General features: G+C 44.4%; 2 protein-coding genes across 5 annotated transcripts in view; one reads left to right on the top strand and one right to left on the bottom strand.

The window, feature by feature from the left end:
* Positions 1-10,054, top strand: part of HBP1 (HMG-box transcription factor 1) — a 30,696-nt gene extending 20,642 nt beyond the window's left edge. For all 4 annotated transcript variants that reach the window (XM_068550384.1, XM_068550383.1, XM_068550385.1 and 1 more), the window contains exons 9-11: positions 5,273-5,590; positions 7,727-7,868; positions 8,977-10,054. In XM_068550384.1, coding sequence (XP_068406485.1) covers positions 5,273-5,590; positions 7,727-7,868; positions 8,977-8,994 — 478 coding nt within the window. In that variant the 3' untranslated portion in view covers positions 8,995-10,054. The remainder of the gene's footprint in view (positions 1-5,272; positions 5,591-7,726; positions 7,869-8,976) is intronic.
* A 312-nt stretch (positions 10,055-10,366) lies between these two features.
* Positions 10,367-24,517, bottom strand: part of COG5 (component of oligomeric golgi complex 5) — a 296,956-nt gene continuing 282,805 nt past the window's right edge. Inside the window, exons 20-22 of the mRNA XM_068550382.1 lie at positions 19,130-19,256; positions 18,607-18,686; positions 10,367-11,149 (exon numbers count right to left, since the gene is read on the bottom strand). Of these exons, the coding sequence (XP_068406483.1) occupies positions 11,035-11,149; positions 18,607-18,686; positions 19,130-19,256 (322 nt within the window). The 3' untranslated portion in view covers positions 10,367-11,034. The remainder of the gene's footprint in view (positions 11,150-18,606; positions 18,687-19,129; positions 19,257-24,517) is intronic.

The following is a 24,517-nucleotide window of genomic DNA, read 5'->3' as shown; positions in this document are numbered from 1 at the left end:
GGGATTTTAAGACCCATTCTTTCTTTTTCTTTTTTTTTTTTTTTAAAAAAGAGCTTTTATTTATTTTATTTATTTACTTTTGGCTGCATTGGGTCTTCGTTGCTGTGCGTGGGCTTTCTCTAGTTGCAGCGAGCAGGGGCTACTCTTTGTTGCGGTGCATGGGCTTCTCAGTGCAGTGGTTTCTCTTGTTGCGGAGCACGGGCTCTAGGCGCGTGGGCTTTAGTAGCTGTGGCTCACGGTCTCTAGAGCTGAGGCTCAGTCGTTGTGGTGCATGGGCTCAGTAGTTGTGGCTCACGGGTTCTAGAGCACAGGCTCAGAAGTTGTGGCGCACAGGCTTAGTTGCTCCGCGGCATGTGGGATCTTCCCGGACCAGGGCTCGAATCCATGTCCCCTGTATTGGCAGGCAGATTCTTAACCACTGCACCACCAGGGAAGCCCTAAGCCCCATTCTTTAAGATAATTATCAAATCCATAGGCCTTTAAGTAGAGAATTCTCAAGAACTTCTGCTGGCCTGAAGATTTTAAATAAATTCAGTTTAATATAATAAAATAGAAGGTTAATACGTTTTTTTATTTTGAAAGCATAAGTGAGACTATTTTTAAAAAACATTTTAAAAAAGCAACCAGCACAGGGCGTGGCACAGGCTATATGCTCAATAAACATCTGCAAGATTGGAATGTAAATGCTGTTTGACTCTCTTTTATACAGTCTTTTTTGAAAAACAAGACATTGTTAAGGTCCAGTACTCAGAGTATTCTTAGGATTCAGATCCGTGATACCTCTAATGTTTGGTGAGAGTGTAAATGGATAAAAAAGTTTTGGAAGATAATTTCGCTTTATTGTCTACCAGTGAATTATCAGCAGTTCCATTCCTCTGTATGTACACCATAGAGAAGTAAATGCTTGTAGACATGCACTAGGCGATGTGTAAAGTTCAAGCTGTGTTGCTCATGATAGCAAAAACGTGGAAACAGTATCAGTACTCATTCACTGGAGACTGAATGCATATAGTGTGATATAATCATACAATGGAATTCTTTCTGTCAGTGGAAGATGAATGAACCGTAGCCATACATTTTAAAACATGGATCAACTTTAGAAATAATGTTAAGTTAAAATTAGTCTGGAATCAGATGTTCTTTGGAAATATATCTAATAAAATTATAAATCTAATTACACTTATATAATCTTTCTATAGTATATAAAATACACATTATACAGTTACACCAGGGATCCTCAAGTTCACCCCCAGGTTCAGTGATTTACTGGGAGGGCTCACAGGATTTAGTACTTAGTCATACGCACAGCTATGATACCTTACATTGAAAGGATATGAAGCAAAGTCGTGAACAGGAAATACGTGGGCTTAAGTCTGGGGAAGCCAGGCTTCCAGGAGTCCTCTCCCGGTGGAGTCACACAGGACAAGCTTATTTCCCTCAGCAGTGAGTTACGACAACACGTATGAATCGTTACCTACCGGGAAGCTTATTAGACATGCAGCACCAGGGGTTTTATTGGCAGCTGGTTGCATAGGCTGCCTCTGCCTGGCATATACCAAAAGCTTCCAAAAGGAAAGCAGGTGTTTAGGGTAAACCGTATTTTTTGTACATACAGTTTAGGAACAGTTAGCCACTCTTATCAGTTGTGGGTATGATGGGAACCCTCCCGAAATCCAAGTTCCAGATGCTAGTCAAGGGCCAGCCTGTAAGTAACCCTTTGAAAGGACAGCAAGCCTGCAATGTTAACTCGTTTCTGCACAATGAAACATTATATGTTAATATAATAGCTATTTTAACATAATTAATGTCACTACAGTTTTTATCGTATTTATGAATGAATTTTATAATAAAATTGTTGGGAAATTAAGGGAATGATTAATAGTTCAGGAGAATGGTTACTTCTGGGGGTGGCAAATGTAGAACTTTAGTGATATTAGAAATATCCTATTTCCTTGTTATTTTAAAAATTTTATTATACATATATATATTCTTTTCCATATTCTTTTCCATTATGGTTTATCCCAGGATATTGAATATAGTTCCCTGTGCTATACAGTAGGACCTTGTTGTTTATCCATCCTGTATATAATATCAGTAGTTTGCATCTGCTAATCCCAAACTGCCAATCCCTCCCTCCCCCACTCTTCCTCCTCCTTGGCAGCCACAGGTCTGTTCTCTGTGTCTTTGAGTCTGTTTCATAGATATGTTCACTTGTGTCGTATTTTATCTTACTTTAGTATTATTTTTTATTTTTATTTTTATTTTTGGCTGCACCGGCGTGGCTTGCAGGATCTTAGTTCCCCGACCAGGGATTGAACTCAGGCCCTTGGTAGTGAAATCACGGAGTCCTAACCAGTGGACCATCAGGGAATTCTCTGTCGTATTTTAGATCATATGGTTGTCTTTCTCTTTGACTTACTTTGCTTAGTACGATAATCTCTAGGCCCATCCATGTTGCTGCAAATGCAAGCCTCAGTGTTTTGACTGTAAAATGGAGGTGATAACACCTGCCTAACTCTACTCCTTGTTGTGAGGACTAGAAATTATAGTATCCAGCTGGCACACAGTAGGTGCTCTTGGGTCATGCTGGTCTAGGAAGGGCACTGGAGTAGATGTTAGCTTGCTGAGGACCAGAAGAAGTCAGCAATAACCTGATGAGCTCTTAAACACAATAGGTGGCTCTTTTGTAGAAAGGAAGCTTCCAAGTGAGAGCTTGAGTTGAAGAAGCCCATTTGAGACATTGGGTATTGAGGCCAATCTTCTAGGCATCACACAGGTTTAGGACAGTCACTTTACCAATCTAGACTACTTCTACAGTAATAATTGATACCCCAGTTGAGTACCTGCTGTGTGCTCACCTCTGCCTTAAGTGTTTTATAGTCTGTTCTTCCAGCTGTGCAACACTGCATAGCATGTAGTTTCTTCATTTTAGAGCTAAGTAAGCTGAGGCTAGAGGGTTACCTGCCCAAGGTCATACCATTAGTAAGTGGCAGAGATGGGCTTTGAGCCCAATTAAAATTTTATATTATTATGTTCTCCAGAATGATTTATTTTACCCTCTCGGTCAGTCGTCATTCATTTTGAGAGCCTAGTATGTGCCGACATTGGGGATTGAAGATCAGTTAAGACATAGGCCTGCCTCTTTGCTTGCAGTCTAGAGCAGGGAATGGATGAGGCCGTGGGTACCGTGTGGAGGTGCTGGTTGGGAGGCAGTGTAGCCTGGTCAGCAACATGGCTCTGCAGCGGACCGCCTGGATTCGCAGCCGGGCTCTGCGATAGCTCTGCTGCGGAAACTGGGGTAAGTTAATTTTTCCACGGGTCTTCAGAAAAAAGAAAAAAGCTGTAAAATGTGGATCATATTGAAGGGAGGGTTAAGTGAGTTAATATTTCTGATTCGGTTAATAGACACTATACTATTGTAGTTTTTCTTTAAGAGTAATAGACAATGACAGTGGGAAGGGGCATCCTAAGCTCGAGGAATGGCATGTAGAAAAGAAGTGACGTGAAATAAGGCACATTTTAGGAACAGATAGCAAAGAGAGCGAATGCTCAGTATAGCAAAAAATTAAGCTTTTTTAAAAAGATATTTTATGTAATATAATGCTGTAGTCATGTCAAAATCTGAATTCTGTGATTGACTGTTTCAAGCTACTTTAAATTGTATCCATAATGGAAATGGATGACGGTTATATTTGTACCACTAGATGGTGGAGTTTTCAAATTTCAGTAGTCAATTAGCTTACCCTATTTTTAAATCTTTCGGTATTTCAAATTGTAATTATTTTCCTGCAGTAGAAATTAATAATTTTGTGTCAGGTTCATTTACAAATGCATAAGTTTGCTATTTTTCTAAATTACATATGAGAGGGGCTTCAGATAGCAAAAATTATTTCTCTGGCATAATACTGATTGCTAAGCGTTTATTGGATGATTTTGGAGTCATACTCGTAAGTACATTTATTTCATGTAATACCTTTAAAAAAGCAGATGTTGTGTGGTTGATAATTGGTAAAAGTCATTTTTACTGTGTGCACTGAATGGCGTGCACCTCACTCACGTAGCTCTCCGTATGTCAGAATCATCCATAATCGCACATTGCTTCACCTGTAGGCGGATACTATTCCTGTAGCTATTATCAACCTGTTGATGGACTGCCAGAATCTCTGTTTCAGGGAGAGAAAGAGGAGTTGGGGTTGAAGTGAAAGATTTTCTGCTGAGATTACCAGTGTAAGCAGTAGAAGTTAACAGAGTTGGAACAAGAGAATTCTCTTGGCAGGTATACTTTTAGGCTGTGGTCTACGTTATTTCTAATTTTCAGATGATGTTTTCAGTTAATCTGATGATGATTCACCTTGAGGTTTGCCAACAGCAGTGCAGAGTACCATGGTACTCGTGAGGAAACCTGGGGCTTTGGAGCTGGACAAACAGATCTGGGTTGAGAGCTAGTAGCTGTGAGGCCTTGGGTGAACAATACGTTATCTTTTTTAGCCTGTTTCTTCATATAAAGAGAGGATAATGATAATCGCCACGCAAGCTTGTTGAGAAAATGAGATGATGTGGAGAGCTTATATACCTATATAAACTGAACATACCTAACAAAATGTGGCCTTTCCTGATCAATGTGGGGTTTTAAGTTATTAGGCTGTTATAATATATGGATAGCCTTTAGGGGAGACTAATGCATGTATGACTGTATTTACATGTCATTGTAAACAAATGACCCAGGCTACTGTGCATTTTAAGTTCCTTTAGCTACATTTAACCACTTCTATCTGTCCTTACCCAACATCTTGTCTTCTGTGGTAGTTAGTCCTTAGGCCTGGTATATGCTTGCTACTCTGTTTTAATTTTGCAGTTTCAGGCTTCTAGAGGTCAACAAATTAGATTCTCACATTTGTCAAAAAATGAATCTAAAGTAGGAATAAGTGAGTTGTATGGGATCTGAAGAAGATGTTTGCTATGAATAAAGTATGTGGATTGTAACAGATTCCTTTGGGGTGGGGAGGCTTGGAAGTCTTTTATAAAAACATTTCGTATTCTCTTGAGAATAAAAAAAGTAAATGTAGTGAATGCATACATAAGCTTTCATCTTACAAGCAACTACCAATGGTGAAGTTGCTAAAGTAGTGTTGGTAACATTATTTAAGGTAAAATACATGGAAATCTCCAATCAGATCTTAAGGGTCTTATCTGATTTGTGAAAACAGGATTAAAAAAAAAATAACTATACTGAATTAAAATCCTGCTACTGCATTTATGTATTTATTTACAGCTATGACTTCACGCCTCTGGATTCTTCTGCAGTCTACGTGTTAAGCAGTATGGCTCGTCAGCGTCGTGCATCTTTGTCTTGCGGAGGACCTGGAGGTCAAGACTTTGAAAGATCTGGATTCAGCAAAAACTGTGGCTCCCCGGGATCCTCACAGCTCTCTTCCAATTCCTTGTACGCTAAAGCTGTCAAAACCCACAGCTCAGGGACTGTGAGTGCCACTTCTCCTAACAAGTGCAAAAGACCAATGAATGCCTTCATGCTTTTTGCCAAAAAATACAGAGTTGAATATACTCAGATGTATCCAGGGAAAGATAACAGGTAAAAATAGTGATGATTCTGACTATAATAATTCAGTAACACTTCTGTGCAGTTCATAGGAACTGGGATAGTTAAGTTATTCTTCAGTAGCTTTCATTATTGAGTTCTGTTTTCCAGGTTGATTTTAAAGTAAATTGTTTTAAGTGGAATTTTTAGGGTCATGTGTAACTGTTTTATAATACCTAGACAGATAATTAGGTTAGCTAAGAGGTAAGGATCTGCCTTCTAAAATATTAAATGTCACTTGCCTGTCAGAGGACACAGTTCTAACAACTGTTCCATCTTTATAGAAAAGACTAGCGCCTTCTTGTGTCAGATCTCAAGGATGTACTTATTTTACACCTGTGTCATACTATGGGATGTGCAGGCATTGGCAGTTTGTAATGACTGCCAGATTTGTCAGAAGACTGAGAGGTGTCCTCAGTAGAGCCCAGGGGTAAAAATTAACAGTGCTAGTCCTTCCTACTGTTTGCTTGTCCCATACCTCACCTCTTAGAATCCTCTACAGCTCACTTCCTCTCAAACCAACCAAGTTCTCCACGAATTAAAATTATCTTCTCCATTCTTCCTAGGTCCCTTAACCCTTGATATTCTGAGAAAAGTCAAATGATTATGCACATAAAGTAATTCAGCTTTGAATTCCGGTTTTAATGACTCGTGATCTTAATTTTATATATATATATATATATATATATATATATATGAGATATAATTGACATATGACATTATATTAGTTTCAGGTGCACAACATAATGATTTGCTATTTGTATATATTAAGAAATGATCACAACTAGTCTAATTAATATCCATCACCATACATAGTTAGGAATTTTTTTTCCTGTGATAGGAACTTTTAAGATCTACTTTCTTAGCAATTTTCAAATATACCACACAGTATTATTCACTGTACTCACCCTGCTGTACATTACAGCTCCATCACTTATAACTGGAAGTTTGTACCTGTTGACCATCTTCACCCATTTTGCCCACCCCAAATACTTCCATTTTAAAAAGAGAAGCTTCTTATACCAAGTGCATCTCTGACTTGGAAGTTGATACATATGTGAATACTTTTTAATCAGTTTCACTAGTAAATGTGTCAACCATTATATGGTACCTTTAACTCGGAGACTATAAAAACTGGTTTTTATTTTAATAAAAGAAGATGCAGTGCAATGTTGAATTGCATCGACTTACTGGATTAAAAAGTATATACATTTACTACATTTTAAACTTCTTTTTGAGGAGTAGAGCTTCTGTGGTGACTGTTCTTCTAAAGCTCAGATGCCTGTTTTCTAGCTTCCATGTCAGCCATTGTGAAATCTTCTGTATGTACTTCATGCAGTCATTGCAGACCACCTGTTTCGTATGAGTGTCATGAAATTCAGGGTTAAGGGTGAAGCTCTTCACAAAAGGGAAACAGTTTGTGTCTGCCTGTTCTGGATGAGACCATTTTAGTAGGTTTGGGAGCAAATTAATAAATAGGAAACAGCTTCAAATTTCTGTCATGATGGGTCTTAACCAGTTTGACTTTCTCCCCTTTGAGTTTATCCAGTTTTCTTAATAAGTGTAAATGTTGCCTGAGGTTTTCCTGGTGGTGTCTTTGGAGATGAGTGGTAAGCGTGCACAGTTAGCGCCACCACATGCTCACTGCGGCTGCATGAACGAAAAAAGGCTTATCGTGACTATTTGACGGGTTATGGGCACAAACAGAAAGTAAGAATACCTTTCAATACAAGGTGAATACTTTATGCTGCTGCTACTAAACATTGTCTGCCTTAATAATCTTAAACATCTTTGGAAGACCGATGTACCCAATGGTAATTCAAACTAAACCATTTCTTTGAAATATTTAACTTTTTTCTTCAAATCTAAGCTGTGTAAAATATCCAGTTTTCAGCCATTTTAGATATTGGCCCTATTCCAGGAGGCTTTAATTGCCAAGATTATGATGAATGGACCATATGACTTCAGATTTTACTGGAAATGAGTACAGTAGTCTTGACCTTTCCCCTTCTCTATGTTGGACGAGATTTTTGTCTTTCAACTTTCTATTTCTTCCTGAAGTAGCAGCACTTGACATGAGTTTTCTGAAAAATTCTTGCTTTCAACACTGTGTAAATGTTTCTTTTACAGAGCCATAAGTGTGATCCTTGGTGACAGGTGGAAGAAAATGAAGAATGAAGAGAGGAGAATGTATACATTAGAAGCAAAGGCTTTGGCTGAAGAACAAAAACGTTTAAATCCTGACTGTTGGAAAAGGAAAAGAACCAATTCAGTATGTTTCAACAAGCAGTTGCTTAAAGTGATCTTGACTTAACTCCAAAATTGTACTAGCGTATTGGAGCAGTTGTTAGAAGCTTTAAAAGGGCGTTGATGCTGTTTCTCAGCCTTCTTATCTTTCAGAACCTAAATAATGTTTGCACACCATCGTATAAGGCAGGCTGCCTTTCGTCATTAGTGCCATTTACTCTTTTAGCATGGAAAGTAGGAATGTTTGCTACAGATGCTGAACTGGAAGAATCTGGAATGAGTATTTCTGGTTGGGTTGAAAGATGGGGGTCATTAACTCATTACTATCACAGGAGAAGAATTTTCTAATTTGGGGTGGTATGTCTCAACAGCCTTTCTTTTCTTAACTGGTGATGGGCTGTGGAGGTGGGGGTAAATAACCAGCCTTCATGGGGACTTTGTGACATTTGCACAGAATTTCTAGGTTAAATATCTCAGCAAGGAGAAGAAATAGAAAGGCCCGGGAAGGCTAGTAAACAAGTTTGCACCATAATAATGCTGTATTGGATAGACCTGATTCTTAAAACTTTTCCGTTACTAGACTAGCATCTTTTAAGTAAGTGTTTTCGATTAATTACAAGAAAACGTCACATGACTGATTGATAGAACAGAATGAGCTCAATTTGAAATATCATTTAAAGACAAAGGGACAGCATCAGTACTTCGCAGCAGGACGGCTGGCCGAGGACGTTCTAATTCATTCTCTGTATTTGTCTATTTCTGTATAGTAACATGCGGTTCTCATCCGCATAAGAGTTTCTTACAAAGAAGCAGTCAGCAGTCAGATTCCAGTATGAGGGTGACAACTAGATTTTTGAAGTTCTTTAGGATTCCATGTGGTAGGACTTTGCCTGGATCCCCTTTCATGTCTGCTCATCCTAGTCGATCTCTCTTGTCTCAGCATTTTCATAAATTTTCTGGATGCTTGGACCATCAGGTATTATCAGACTTTAAAAAATCACCACCTTTGAGAAAGCAATCTGTTTTTAATAGTATGGTTATTAACATTATATTATCCATCTTAGCTTTCATTTGTAGAATTACTATGTATTGATTGGTAAACATTCACTGAGTTATTAATTTTATCTCCACAGGGCTCACAACAACATTAAACCAGGATGCTTATGTTCTTAAGTCTGTATTCGCATAAACATTGACTGTTGATGGAAAGACTTAAGAAGATCAAGGTCTCACCATTTGTCCCGAATCCGTGTGACCGTAAGATACTGATAGCATTGAGTCTTGAAATGATTTAATAATATGAGTGAGGATTTGCTTTCTCCATTAGAGCATTAAGTAAGCTAAAACTATCAACATTGTAAACCAAATTGCCTTATTTTCTTCCAAACTTCATATATGTCTATCAGGTAATATAGGCTTGAAAATTGATATCCTGTGGTGCTAAAGTACAGTAGAAAGCGAGGAGAAGTGTATACATGTTTTATTTTAAATTGTACAAAGGGGGAATTTAAAAATATGTAACTGCTGTTTATACATTGGCTCCTTACTGCTTATTAATCTGTATTGTATACATAACGGAGTGAAGCAGAAGCCGGGAGTTGGCCTTTCCTTGAGCAACCACCATATGGCTCAGCATCTGTGCCAAACACGGGGGCTCCTGGTCTGGCCAGTGCCAAGAGGTTGCCGGAACGGGGGGCAGGTGGATGGTGTCAGTGTCACAGCCTGAGAGCCACCTGCCGCGGCTCCCGGAGCACGCTGAGTGGACACGCCAGGTGGCAGCACCCACCCCTTGCTCGATGGCGACAGCCCAGGCCAAGGTAAAGTTAGTGAGTAGCATTGGGGTATAGTCACTGTTAATGGTGCTGTTAACGGTTGACACCATTGTATTTTTAACTTTGTGTCCTGTATCTCCTCAGCCACATATCTTAATATCGTATTTGTCATCGTATCTCTATGGTGGGGGCAGACTTTGCACTTACGCAGTGCAACACGTGCACTTTACTTTCCTCCAGCTGTCTACAGTGAGAGCAAACACGTTGGCAATACAGCTGCTTATGCTCTGAGCTACAATCATGGCTTTTCTTGTTACTCACCAAGTGGTGTTTCTGGTTAGGAATCACAGCTGTAAAACTGAATTTCAGTTCATTACACTTCTTCATGATGTTGCCCCTAAATTTTGCACACTATATTCTTGTATATTATTTCAAATAAAATGAAAAAAAATTGTTTATCTCTGACTTCCGCTGATTGATCCTGACCGAACTTTACGAATGAGTCATCAGAAAAACAGGTTCAGGAGATGGAAAATACTTTAGAAGTGGCTTATGGGATTTTAAACATTAAATGTAAAATAAAATGTTAATGACAGGGCAAGGGCAATAGAAAACTAAGGACCTAGATTACCTACTATTTATTTATAAGAAACCTTGTAGAGTAAACGTTATTTTTAACTTGGCATCTCTGTTACAAAGTTGAACAGCCCCAAAAGTCTGTTTTTATTTAATAAAATGACACACAAGACTGTAAAGACAGCCTTGCTCTATCTTTATTAAAGATACAGTAAGACACAGTTAAACAGCATTTAGCCCTACATCTTAGCTTTGGGATATGCCAGTGGTTCCCAAACTTTGTTGCACGTTGGAAACACTTCAGGATTTTTTTTTAAATACTAATGCCTGGCTCCTACCCCCATACGTGTCAATAAGGGGTACAAATTGGGCATCAGGGTTTTTTAAAGCTTCTACCAGTGAGTCTAATATGCAGCCAAATATGGAAACCACTGGGCTACCTACTTAGCCAGTGAGGAAGGATGCCAGCTGGGGAGAAGCAGTGTACTTACTATAAGTTGGTCGAATCCCTTAAGAAGCAGTGGGGACTCTGTGATGGGAAAGAAGTTTTTTAGATAGCCTCACAGAAAAGCCTGAGAGGAGAGACAAGAGTTTTTGGTATGTGTCTGGAAAAAATCAGGTCCACACGGAAGGTGGTGATGATGAATCAGTTTTGACATTTTATGCTACTTAAGGTAGAAGGGCTTCAGAGGTGTAAACAGGAAAAGATCAACAGGAAATACAAAAAACTCAATTACATTCTTAAAATAGTAGATGGTAGCTGTCCTTTAGAGTATGTGTTAGTTTAATTGCACACCTTGGATGGGTTAGCACAAAATGGAGATTAAGATATACTTCACATTATTACTGAAGAGCAGACATAGCTTTTTGAAGCAGTTGGACCATTATGGGATAAACTGGTGCAAATTCTTTGCCTTCTCTGCTTTTAACTGATTGAACGTAAGCTTCCAGGGCGCCCCTGAAAACCAAAAGAAAACAAGGATCAGAAGACGATACAAAGGAAATAAAAAGAGCTTGGAGGATGCCGCCAACACCTAAAAGCAGCCCATTTCTGGAACCGCTGTGCCCAGTCGACCAGCCCTCAAACACTTGGTAGTGGTGTTCCTGTGGTTAAGGCGCAGAGCTGTGCACGGTTTTCAGCCTGCGTCGCACTTCGTGGTCTCATCACCCAATCGGAGGCTCTCTGGCGGCTAAGGTTCCCAGTTTCCCTTTCGTCGTCTCTCCTGAAGAGACTTCTGCGGAGCCAAGTGCAGCCTGTGTCGACGCACAGAGCTCACAAGGGGGCGCCCTGCACCGTGGAGCCTGCACGGCACTGCCGGAGGCAGGGCCCTCGCTCAGCACACACTGACACTGGCAGGGCTTTGTATTCCTGTTACCACAAGTGGGATAAATTGTTCTTAGGCTCCAATTGTTGGCCTATTAGGCGATAAGAAGGCAGTCTGAATTTAGCCAAGGGTATGATTATGATGTTCTCATGAATTAGACCCGGGGGTCAGCAAACCACCCCACAGGTCAAGTCCAGCCCTGTGCTTGTTCGTTTATGCGTATTTTTCATTATTGGTCTATTTCAGTTCCAAGTAAAACAATTTTTTGTCATAATCATGAAGTTTCACACTCTTGAGAGTAGAGCATTTCCATGAAGATGTAAGTTAATACCATAACTCAGCTCACATACTGTCTCAAATCCCATCTAATATGTAATTCTTAACTGTTTGCTCCCAAACACTGAAAAATATTAATCCTCTGTCAGGTTTGGTCCCTATTTTCATTTAACTACAGGGGATATACTTGCCAGGAGCGTGTCCAGCTCAGTGCTCACACCACAGCACCCTTCAACCCTGCTATCCACTGTCATGGTTTCATACACAACTGAATCTCCAATCTCTCATTTCCAGCCCTGACCTCCCTCCCGATCTCTGTGTTCTGGACATCTTTATCTGATTCCTTCCAGGTCTCCCTCAAACTCACCTGTCAAAAACCTAGGGCCGTCTAAAGCCATGGAATGTACAACACCGAGAGTGAGCCCTAGTGTAAGCTATGGACGCTGGGTGGCCCTGATGTCTGTGTGGGTTCCCCAGCTGTAACAAATGGGCCACTGTGGAGGAGGGGGTGTTGATAATGGGGGCGGCTGTGCAATGGGGGCAGGGGACATAGGGAAAAATCTGTGCCTTCTCAAATCTGCTGTGAACCTAAACCTGCTCTAAAAAATATCAAAAAAAGGAAAAAACAAACCTAGGGTAAAAAAACCCAAGCGAAGGGTAGCGTTCTGCCCCTTCCCCTATTTCAGCAAAGGACACCATCGTCTCCCCAAAGTCTGTATCTAAAATTCTTTTAGTCCTACACCTAACCAGTTCTCAAGTCCTTTTAACTCACCCCACACGTTAACCACATCCGGTCCCTCCTCTCCCCTTAGCTTCAGTCTGAACCCTGCCATCTTGTGCCCTAATTGCTGCTGTAACCTCGTAGGTGGTGGTCACCCTGGTGCCGTCAGCCCTGCACTAAAGGACCTGCCACACTGCAGCCAGAGACGGCCGCCTGAGGTCCGTGACCTGCCGTGCCCTCTCGCCATCGGGACAATGTCTCCACTCACGACCCCACCGAACACCAGCTTCATCAACAACCTCCCCCAGCGCGGTGCGACTGCTGGGTTCCAGACCATTTGCTGTGCCCTAAAAAGACCCTCAAATCATTAGTTTCCGTTGTTTGCGTTACCGACACAGGCAGAGCAGCTCCATGCAGCTCACTGGTGACTCTCAGCCCAACCCTGAGACCTGGGTGCTTGTGCAAATACCACTCTGAAAGAAAGACGTCTCTGCCTAACAAGGTCGGGCTCCAGAAAGGGCTTGTTTCCCTTCAACCACACTGGCTTGTCTCATTGTTAGTGAGACAAAGCTTCCTCGTTAACCGTCCTTATCTTTGGAACGCCCCTCCCCGATTTCTTCCTTGTAGAGCTTTAACATAGGACCAGCCCAAATGCCTTGTTTTTGATAAAGCCTTTCCTAACTCTAGGCAGCACAAAGCTGAAACCACCGTGGAGTCACATAAAGTTGTGGACAGGTCTGGGGCTTCTGCACCAGTAGCGTGGCTTAGCCGGACCCCAGCATTTGGGGACGGATCCCTGAAGGCTGGCTTCAAGTGAAGTAATACTTTACTACTCACGCTAAAGTAATCAAACTAGAAACCAGCTCTGCAGGGGCCTGGCAGGCTCTTAGTTCAGAAGCGCCGCTGGTACCTCAGGCTCTGCCCACCGCTCCCCACCCCCGCCCCGACCTAGCTGTGTGATCTGGGCTACATTTTGAGCCTATTTGCTCATCCGCAAAGTGGGAAGAATACCTACATGATTTAGTTATGAGAGTTAAAGGATCGTACTGTGAAGAACCTGGCTCTCTTCCAAGTACATCTATGAACCTATGAAGCACTCAAATACGGTTTTCCCCACCGCGCTTCTGATGGCCTCAGATTCTCCATGTAAGGAGCAAGTTGTTTACACTTCTACCGTGCATGACCACATTGCCATGTAAGGATCTGTGTGTTGGTTAGTTTCCCTCTTAATATGTAACAACTTTGAGGCTTGGGGCTGTTTTCTGCATTTATGTAGCCCCAGGACCTAAGTGCTTGCCAAATGCAGGGTGAACGAATTAAAAAAAGTGAATTAGATACAGGAAGACAGAAAACTGTAATGAAAAAGACAAAAGCAATGAAGCAAGTAAATAAAAGAGAAGCACGAGTGCAGGGATCCTCAAAAGTACAGGCAAGCAAAATGGAATTTAATGCCCTTAAAGAACAATGTCCTGTGAGATGCCTTATTCGTGTCAGGGCTGAGCCTTAGATGAAGCTGTTTCTCTGTGAAAAAACTTGTTTCTTTTAGTAATGCTATTCAAGTTGCTATGGCATCCTGGGCAAACGCCCCACTCCCAACATGTAGTCCCTGCAGATTCACACACAGTAGAGAAACCCCCAAAGGCTCCAACTGTCTTCAAGACAATGGTGATGTATCAGTCTAAGAAATTAATGCACTGAAATTCACAGAAACTGTAATTGTTCTGCAATGAATGGGTTAGAGTCATTTTTATCTAATCAATGGACAAAAATCCACTTAGCAGTTTCATCTGCTTTACAAAAGGATAAGATATTACATAAAACTAGACAATATGTGGAAGAAAGTTCAGAAATGAGTTTGGTTCGTGTTTTTGGTCTTCATCAAAAACACCATCGGAACTACGGAGAGAAAAAAGATTAAAGCTGCCCTCCCACGTAAAATCAGAGCAAGATTTTCAAGCAATTATTACATTACTTCATTTGCTTGAGCAAAACATCAGCCTCTTGGAAGTCGGGCCAAGCATTATGTAAGAGTCTCAACTCTGGTTTGCATCCAAAATAGGAAGATTATTAAAAGTTACCCTTATTGAAAAAAGAAATTAGTATAGGAATTGTGCAATTAGTAGAGGGAGGGTTTGTGGTAACATGGCAACACCGCCCAACGTGATATGAACTAACCAAGTGGAGGATTTTACGGAACACACAAAATTGATTTTTGTCAGGCAGGACCCATCAGTGTGCTTAGTACTGAGATACCTAAATGACTTAAAAAACTACCATGTGCCTTTGCAGGCCTTCCCCTGACTCCATCCTCCCCTGGGTCTCACCTCAGGCACCCAGTTCCCAGAACTGGAAGGGATCTCGCGCCATAGGAACACTAGCTCCTATGAGACCAAACTTCACCCTCCAACAACAGGGATCCCGTGGTTCCGCAGAAGTGGAGGAGCTGAGGGAATGGCTCCCAGCCTGTGGGCCCCGGACGCCCAGAGGAGGGCAAGGGGTCCAAGGATGCACGGGGCACTGAGAACTGTCTGACGACGGTATAGATGAAAAGTACCAATAAGCAAATAAAGTCTGTGAACAGTTTTGACACCATGAAGGTGTTCCCCTACTGAGACTCAGGAAAAACAAAGGAGAAGCGGCCACAGTCAAGAAGAGTTGCTGTCCCACTGCCAATATCAAGAGTTGGTGCGTACGCGGCCAATCCTACCTCTTCTGCAGAACTTGAGGAACCCTTCCATCACAACCTGAGTCGTCATCTTTGCCGAGAACGTATTCAATACCTGCAGACCCCCAGGAGCTCCCCAGGCTGCCGCCCCGCCCCCGAGGGTGCACATGCCTGCCTGGCAGGGGCCGGGAGGTACCGTCTTCCCCACTTACCCCACTCGGCCCCAGGAGTCACTGATCACTCCACTTTTAAAATTAACTTGACTAGGATCCATTCAAGCTCTAGAGAAATGTCTGGTGTCAAAAGGAAGCAGAAAGGAAGGCAGAAGAGAGGTCATTGCTTGCCATTTGTTCCGCAGCAGTGGCTGCTATACCCTCGATCTGCCCTACTTCTGACAACTTAACACACTGCGCCGGGAGGAGATGAGTCTACAACAAGGTTTGCCCCCAAAGCTAAAACAAATTTACTGACATTTAAAGGGCAATACTCACCCTGGGTTTGTTTATCTACAGGCGCAAGAAATTCATCCAGTGGTGCTTCAGTATGCAGGGAGGAAATCAGTTTTGCAGTAACAGGTAAGAAAGAACGTTCTCTAGCACAAAGCTTCCTGCTTTGCCAGCAGCCTGGGCTGGAGCAGGGGCACGGTGTTTTGGAGTCCCCCGAGGAGGGCTCCATGCCCTGCTCAGCACCGAAGGCTCTGGTATCAGCCATGTGTGGCGTGATGGGCAGGCCTTATTCAAAAAGCTTGACAGCATTTCTGAGCATGGTTTTCGGTTGCTAAATACAGGCTCAGCAACAGCATTGCTGATGAAATCACTCGGGAGACATTTTTAAAAAGAAGCAAAAGGAAGCAGATTTGTGATGTGCCCACAGCAGGACAACTGTCGTAGATGAGCTCAGTCCAACTCGTTAAGAGGACGAAGATGCACCCTGTCCCATCAACTGAGCCCTGCGCGCTCTGGCACTAGCCAGTGGGCTGCAGCTGAGCGAGCTGACGGGACTCGGGGAGGGCACCGCAAAGCCCCACGCCGCCCCGGCAGAGTCCCCCGTCCACACCTGGGGCCTCTTCTGAGGGCAGTTTCACCAGACGCCGCACTGACGCTGACAGCTTCACCGCGCGTCCCGCCCCGCTCCTCGCTCAGATACTCAGAGCTGAGAGGACAAGCGGCCAGCACGGAAGAAGAGCAGGGGCGTGGGCCACCCTCCTCTTTATCCACTGGCAGGGCCGGGCGCTCCCCTGGGCGCCGGTCGCCACACTTGAGGACTCGGCGCCGCTCCCGGATCTGGCGGGCTGAGGTCTCCTCCACGACCCCCACGGCCTCCTTTCTCGGCGGCAGGGGGCGTGGAGGAGGGTGGCTCGCCCTGGGCGACTAGCCTCGGCCCCGGCTGTGCTGCGGCGCCGCCCGGGCCGCTTTAAGAAACCCGGATGCTGGCTCCCAGCCCTGGAGATTCCGAGGCAGTCAGGGTGTGGCCTTGACACCTGGATTTTTCAAAGCTCCGTAAATGACTCTTGGGTGCAAACACAGCGGAGAACCACTTCAGCACACGAGCCCCAGGCTGGCTCTGGAGAACCCAACTCATCCCCTGCTCTTAGGCTCAAGCGAAGGCTGGTTTGGTGCCCTGGTCCCCAGGCTAAGAGCATTAGGGTCCCCTGGAAGAGCTGAGAATGGCTTCCAAAATGATTTAAGAGGTACAACTGCCTGGCTTTGGAGAATGAGGGTGACAGAGGAGTTGAATGATGGCTTCAAGGTTTTCTAGCTTGGCTGGATATAGGTGACAGGGACACCCCAACCAAGACAGGGAGTCTACATCGACAGAGGAATGGATAAAGAAGATGTGGTACGTATATACAATGGAATATCACTCAGCCATTAAAAAGAATGAAATAACGCAATTTACAGCAACATGGATGGACCCAGAGATTGTCATACTGAGTGAAGTAAATCAGACAGAGAAAGAGAAATATCGTATGATATCCCTTATATGCAGAATCTAAAAAAAAAAAAAATGATACAAATGAACTTATTTACAAAACAGAAGCAGACTCACAGACTTAGAGAATGAACTTATGGTTACAGGGCTGGCAGGGGAAGGATGGGGGGAAGGGATAGATAGTTAGGGAGTTTGGGATCGACATGTACACACTGCTATATTCAAAATGGATAACCAACAAGGACCTACTGTATAGCACAGGGAACTCTGCTCAATGTTATGTGGCAGCCTGGATGGGAGGGGAGTTTGGGGGAGAATGGATACATGTATATGTATGGCTGAGTCCCTTTGCTATGCACCTGAAACTATCACAACGTTGTTAATAGGTTATACTCCAATATAAAATAAAAAGTTTACAAAAAAAAAAGAAAAAGACAGTGAGTCTAAGAGAATGAGCACGTTTGAAAGGAAAGATGATTTACTCTCAGCATTTTGGGGTTGAGATTTCTGTGGGACTTTGAGTGATGACATGTGACAGCAAGTTTGCTGGCCTGAGGCCCTGGGCAACCAAGATGAACCACAGACCCGAAGCCACAGGACAGAAGAGGTCACTAGAGTCACGGGTCTGGGTGAGCTCACCTGGGAACCAAAGTACAGATCGAACGTGAAGGGAAAAGAGCCAGGAACACACTGTGGGAAATGATGGCCTTTAAGGAGTGGATAGAAGAAGACAGTTCAGCAAATGAGACTGAGGGAAAATATGGCCACAGAGGTGAGAACAGAAACAGATGACTGAGGTGTCATGGAAGATCCAAGAAGGCAGGGCCTGTCTTGGTTTGCTTTGTGTCCTCAGGGCCTGGCACATGGTGAGTATCAATAAAAATAAGTGGAATCGGTCAGTTGATGAGCAGTGTCAAGAAGGAAGTGGTGGTCACTTCTAGCTAAAGCTGCAGAGTGATAAAGAGGGAAATTTCAAAGGCGAGTGCTGATGGAAGAGAGATGCTTAGTAAGCCATATGTGACAGTGCGAGCATCCCACCCTGGGCATGGCAGGGGTGTACGCGGGGCGGGGTGTGTCTGCACGTGTGCGCACACGTGCATAAATACACCTGAGAGGCATTAGGCTGCTGGGTGTCCTTGTTTTCTACTAATAACAGTATCACGTTTACTCCCATCTGTGTTCCACGACTTCAGTAACTGCCCCACGTGGAAATGAAGCAGAAAATGGAGCCAAGGCAAGGAGTCGTTCATAGTTGAGGTTGGTTTTCAAAACAGAAGTGCATGGTTCTTAGGGCTGCATCAGGCACGGGACAGCACAAGAGGGGATGTGAAGGACACGAAAAGCAAAACCTGACGTGCCCCCCAGCAACGCGCCCGCCCTGGCGGCACTCCAGCAGGTGGGGGCCTGCCCCGGGGAGCACAACGCGGACACGCCCGCCCGGGCCCTCTCCTTCCTCCTCCCCGCATCCCCCAGGCCCTGGGTGCGCACGGCCCTACCTGATGAGGAGGAGCCTGTCCTTTTCAGAGGGATGGTCATCCAGCCACTGGGAGAAGCGTGCGTGGGACCACTCGGCTCTCTGCAGGGTGGAAACACGATCAGAGGAGAGAGGGTGAATCCCGTCCTGCGACAGCACGTGCAGGTTCAGGAGGATCGCAGGGATTCCCGGGGTCAAACACCTGCCCAAAGGCAGGCGGCACAGCCCTCGGTGCACCTTCCTGACTCCCAAAGAGCCTTTTGGGTTTGCCAATTGAAGGTGGGTCAGAAAAGTAAATGGGGCCTCCGTCAAAAAAGCTTTATGAACATAAATTACTTGTGTCACTATTATTTAAAGGGCTAATTCTAGATGCAGCAGGCAATTTTTACACTGCTGAGAAAGTAGGGGCTGGGCAGTGGGAATCTTTCTTCCTTCCTTAGGCATTTGCTGCCAAGACAGGAATCCGTGATTACGTAAGGTAGGAGAAGGCCGGGCACCTTCAGTTGGGGGAAGGGGCGGCAGCGGCGCATTCTTCACTTCCTTACCTGGAAGGGGGATCTCAGCTCAGGGGGTGCTCTTGTGAACAAAAACTGAATAATGATGCTGAATGGAATAATGTCCCCCAGTGCAGGGCTACTGGCTACGTGTTCACTTGTCTGGAAGAGCAGTGGTCTAAAAGAGGGAAACGCAGAAGTTATTTAATGCTATTTGATACAGAAAGAGGTGACTTGGTAGAAGAATCATGACAGCGTATTAGTAGAATATAACTGCACAGTAGCGTAATAGCATAATATGCAGTAGAAGAATGAATAACAGCAGTCTTCCTACACTGGCTAATTCCTAACCATTTCTTAACCCCCTATTTAGCCCGGAGACACACACACACACCCACACACTCTGGCAGGTGGACCTGCCCTTCAGCTCCTTCCTTGACCCCCAGCTCACTGCCTTTGGGTCTGACTTTACTTCCAGGTGACTCAGCAAAATCCCCTCTTAGAGCTCATCTGATGAACAGGCTAAAATCAAAGCACTTAGTTGAAGCTGTCAAGCAGCTATAACTAATAGGTTTGGTCAAAATTTTCAGATTTTATATAAAATCCTTCCTTGGGCTATAGTCTAATGTGGGTAAATTCAACCATTTTCTATACAGCTTTTCAAAGGGCAATTATGTCCTTGCATATACGAAATTATTACCTCACCGACCATCCCTCCTCCCTTCTGACACACTGTGTGTCTGGGCGTCACCATCCACGAAAGGCCTCCCTCATTTTACTGTGCTTCACAGATTTGGTGTTTTTTTTTTTTAACAAACTGAAGGTTTGTGGCAACCCTGTGTTGTTAGATGATGGTTAGCATTTTTTAGCAATAAAGTATTTTTAATTAAGATAGGTACAATTTTTTTAGACATAATGCTACTACATACTTAATAAACTATAGTATAAACATGACTTTTATATGCACTGGGAAACCAAACAATTTGTGTGACTGGCTTTACTGTGAGAGTTGCTTTATGGCAGTTGTTTGGAACCGAACCTGTAATATCTCCGGGGTACACCTGCATTTTACGGGAGCCTGCAGGAAAATCTATCCCGTTACCAACCACCTACCCCCTTGTCAAAGGCTGGCAAAAATAATTTGAAACTTGTATTGACTCTTCCTTGCCTTTGGGCTCTGATGGATAAGAGTTAATTAAAGGCCAAGCTGTAGAGGCTGAATCTCAAGAGGAAAGATGGCAGCAACATCTCCTGACTGAGCAGCGATTCTGAAGTATGTAAAATAGCTCTGTACCTGGGCTCTTTCTTCACCCCACGTTATTTACTCCAATCTACAGCTGAAGGCCTGAACGAACCAGAGACACGAGCTTCTTCACCACACTGATGATACACTCAAGAGTCAGCAGTGCTCTCAAAAGACAGTTGGTTCTGGTTGGATCCAGAATATATTGGAAAAAATGTCTTTATATTAACTATTCTATAAAATTTATCCCTGGTAGGGATTTTTCTAATTTCAACTGTTTTGTAAAACAACATTATTCTATAATTTGTTGTCTTTAACTACTGTGGAAACTTTTTAGTTCATCTGTGTTGCCTGTCACCAGACTTCCACGAAGCTCTGAACCAGGTCCTCCGCGGGAGCAGGGCTAGGGTCTTCCCACAGCTGTGGGCGGTACACTTGCCTTGAACACTTTCAAGGGCACTCATCTCACAGAGCTCCACACTGCAGAGCTTTAGGCAATGAGTCCAGCACCTACGCGGGTATGAAAACGTTGCTGAGGGAATTCTGGTTTTCCTGGAGGCATCCCTGTTTAAGTCCTTCTCTGTGTGTCGAAGACCCTGTCTCCATCTAGGCGAAGCTCCTAGTTTTAACAGCAGCAGCAATAGCTACCACACAGAACACTTATTTAAAGCTTTAGAAACGTGAACTCATTTATTCCTCCAAACAACCCTATGAGGTAGGCACTGTTACATCCCCATTTTACAGATAGGTAAACTGAGAGGAAGAGAAATCAAGTAAAAGCTAGGAAAGGGCAGAACATGGACTCAAACCTGTGCAGCCTGGCTCTTCATTTTGCCAGGCAGCCTCTTTCAGGATATCAACTGTGGCAACTACTCATCATGTTTTTAGAACAGATAGACTTATTCTCAGAGAGAAACAAAGACCCCTGGAGAAAGTACAACTTCAAACTGTTAACTACTCCTATATGGTAACCTGAGCAAAGTAATGTTTCCAGGACACCGTTTGAAGGCCATGCAGTTATTATCTCTTTAGGTATCCCCAAATTCTCTCCATGGGTCAAGGACCTCCAGTCACCCACATAATTGAACCATATCATCACAGTCTCTCTTGGAATTATTTTCACCTGGCATGACCTGAAGTTCTTGAGGGGTGGCGGGGGCGGCGATGAGTGCTTCGGTCTCAGAGGCCTCTGGAAGCTGACTCTGGGTGGGAGGGGAGGAAACTGCGCCCCAGCTCCACTTCCCGTAGCCTGGAGAACCCTTGTCCCGGCAGGGGAAGCTGAAACATCTCACAGCCCAAGGTCACCGGGTGCTGAGCAGCTGACATTCCCAGACTCAAAGTCAGCCTGGGGCCAAGCGCGTGTTTGAGCTGTAACAGGGCAAAGAGCCAGTGGAGAGGCGGCTCCTCCACTGGGTCACGGGCTCATCTTGCAGGTCTGGCGCTCCTGAAAGGCCACCCTGAGGATGTGGTCAGACAGGGGAGCTTGTGCCTTCACTTCTCTCCCGGCTGCCCCTGGTCTGGTGAGAGTCCTCCCCTGCCCCAGCAAAGCCCAATCTTTGCCTACAGCATGTGACATGGTAGGCTTCATCCTGAACCCTAGCTCATGACATGAGGGTGGTGGGGGGGGGGGCGGGGGGAGAGGCCAGTCCTGTATGACAGTCCTCCACTTCCTGAAGGGCAGCCACATGGAATCCTTTCTGCCTCTATGACAAAAAGATGACCAAGAATTTCGGTCCCCACTCTCTCTCAGTGCTCCCTATATGAAGTCCCACGTACAAATGCTTTAGAATTAAGTACTAAGAAACACTGGACTTTTTCCTAAGAATTGATATACTTCCTTCCTCCCGAAAGTGAGAATTACATAGCTGATTCTGTTCCTCTTTTATCTTTGGCTTCAGGAAGTTTAAAGTCAAATTTGAAACTTATCTACCACAATTAAATTAGTTTTATGGTTTGATTATTTGTGTTTTTCTTTGTTTTCCTTCTATATTCTTGATGCAAACTGCAAACAATCCAAGGGTAGGAAGGGAAGAAGGATGGGAAGGGGAGAGGGAGGGAGACGGAGAGGGAGGAACGATCGGTAACATGCCACAGCCGGCAGCCCAGCCGAGCCACACACGAGGCTGCTGACTGCAACACCTGCACAGGGCAGGCCTGAGAGAAACCAGCTCATTTTGAAACAGCATCTTCTGGTCAATCACCTGTCCCTTTGGAGCTCTGAGTCACAGCTGTTATTTTTCTGCCAAGACCAAATCTTCCGCTCTAGCCACTAACAGGACTGCCAAAAAAGCCATGGAAAGCACAACTGGATTTGATTCCGTACTATGCATCACTGACATAACTACCTGTAAACGCTGAATGCAGACATTTTGTTTCTGGTGCTTGTTTTAAGAAGCTGAAAGAACACAGAATGAGAACCTCCCTTCTCCCTGATTCCAGGTGGAATCTGAAATACCGCCAAGTTCAAAAAATACATCACCATCTGAGGTGATGAAAGGAACAAAAGGAAATTAATTAAGGTGGTATAAAACGCAGATTCCCCAAATGCCACAAAATCACTCTTAGAGAAAACACTCTAAGTAGCAGTGTTTTCAAGGTTAAACTTTACAGGCAGCCGGTATTTTTTTTTAAATCTAATTAATTAATTAATTAATTTTTTGCTGCGATGGGTCTTCGTTGGTACGCCCGGGCTTTCTCTAGTTGCGGCGAACAGGGGCTACTCTTCGTTGCAGTTTGCGGGCTTCTCATTGCGGTGGCTTCTCTTGTTGCGGAGCACAGGCTCTAGGCGCGGCTTCAGTAGTTGTGGCTCGCGGGCTCTAAGCGCAGGCTCAGTAGTTGTGGCGCACGGGGCTTAGTTGCTCCGCGGCATGTGGGATCTTCCCGGACCAGGGCTCGAACCCGTGTCCCATGCATTAGCAGGTGGATTCTTAACCACCGTGCCACCAGGGAAGTCCCCAGCTGGTAGTCTTAATTAATCAAGTATTAGGTCCCATTAGAAAAAAATTATACTTCTAGTAGAAGATCTCCACACTTAAGTGATCCATAGCTGTGTCGCTGTCAGTCTTCTGTTAAGGCCAATTACGGAGCGGAACAAGACTCGAGTCCTGCTGTCCCGCGTCCACAGCCAGCATCCGGGGGTCCTGGGCTGCCTGCCGCCTCCTGCACTGCAAAGCTCCTTTTGGTGAGGGCAGCCCAGACCACTGAGAATGTGCACTGAGACACGGAATCAGCAGAGAAATGAGCGGGGCAGGAGGGGAGGACACGGGACTCCTCCCTGCACTGGACATAGTGAGGGCTTCGGAGAGATGGGAAGAGGCCCAGATACGGTGGCAGGAGGGACTGTGTGTGTCCCAGGAGAGAACGGAGCAGGAGGCCGATGACTGGGGGTGAGTCCGGGCTCAGAGCAGAGAGGTGAGAGGCCCCCCCGGGTTCCTGCCTTGGAGTCTAAGGCTGTCAGTCTCAGGGGACCAGGACAGAAAGGAGGCAGGGGTTTCAGGCAGACGTTCTCTGAGAATAAAAGCACACATTTGGTTCAAGGTTCCTGCAGCATCTCCTGGAAGGCTGTCTGCAGCGGAAGATGGGAGATGCGGCATTTCAGAGCAGGAGGTCACCGCCCAAGTGGGGAGTTTAGATTCTCTTTAACACTCTCTGACTTCTCCTGGATGAATCATATAAGCGTGCACATGTTGCTCTAGGACCCTTTGGAGTGCAAACAAGCGGGGACTTCTGGGATAAGACGCGGGGCTCGGTGGTTGCGAGCACAGGCAGTGCTGGGTCTGAAATGCAGCCCTGCAGCTCACACACAGTTCTCACATGTGCAGCCCCGAAAGCTTACACCCCTCAGCCTTGACTGCTGCCTGGCGGTCATCCCTAACTCTCATCTATCGTGGGAGGGCGGAAGGAGAAAGTACCAGGACAACGCTCAGCACAGGCTTAGCTTATAATAATCAAATAATGACTGTTAGAATAAAAACGACAATAAATGAACTATCCAGCCCTCCACATTTACCCGGGTGCTCCCAGCACTACCAAAGTATTGGCAGACAGCAAAGCGAACCAAGCCCCAGATGTGGCTGCCTTCTGTCTTCAACGCTGACGTCAGAAACTTGGAATTAAGAATCCAGAAACCTTGGGGAAATCGTGATTGCAGAGGATGGACTGAGTGGAAAGAAGGAACAGAACACATCTGGGGGTCC

Source organism: Eschrichtius robustus, chromosome 8, assembly GCF_028021215.1.
Source record: "Eschrichtius robustus isolate mEscRob2 chromosome 8, mEscRob2.pri, whole genome shotgun sequence".
Classification (NCBI taxonomy): domain Eukaryota; kingdom Metazoa; phylum Chordata; class Mammalia; order Artiodactyla; family Eschrichtiidae; genus Eschrichtius; species Eschrichtius robustus.
The sequence above is the reverse complement of the archived record's forward strand: the minus strand, read 5'-3'. Positions and strand labels throughout refer to the sequence as shown.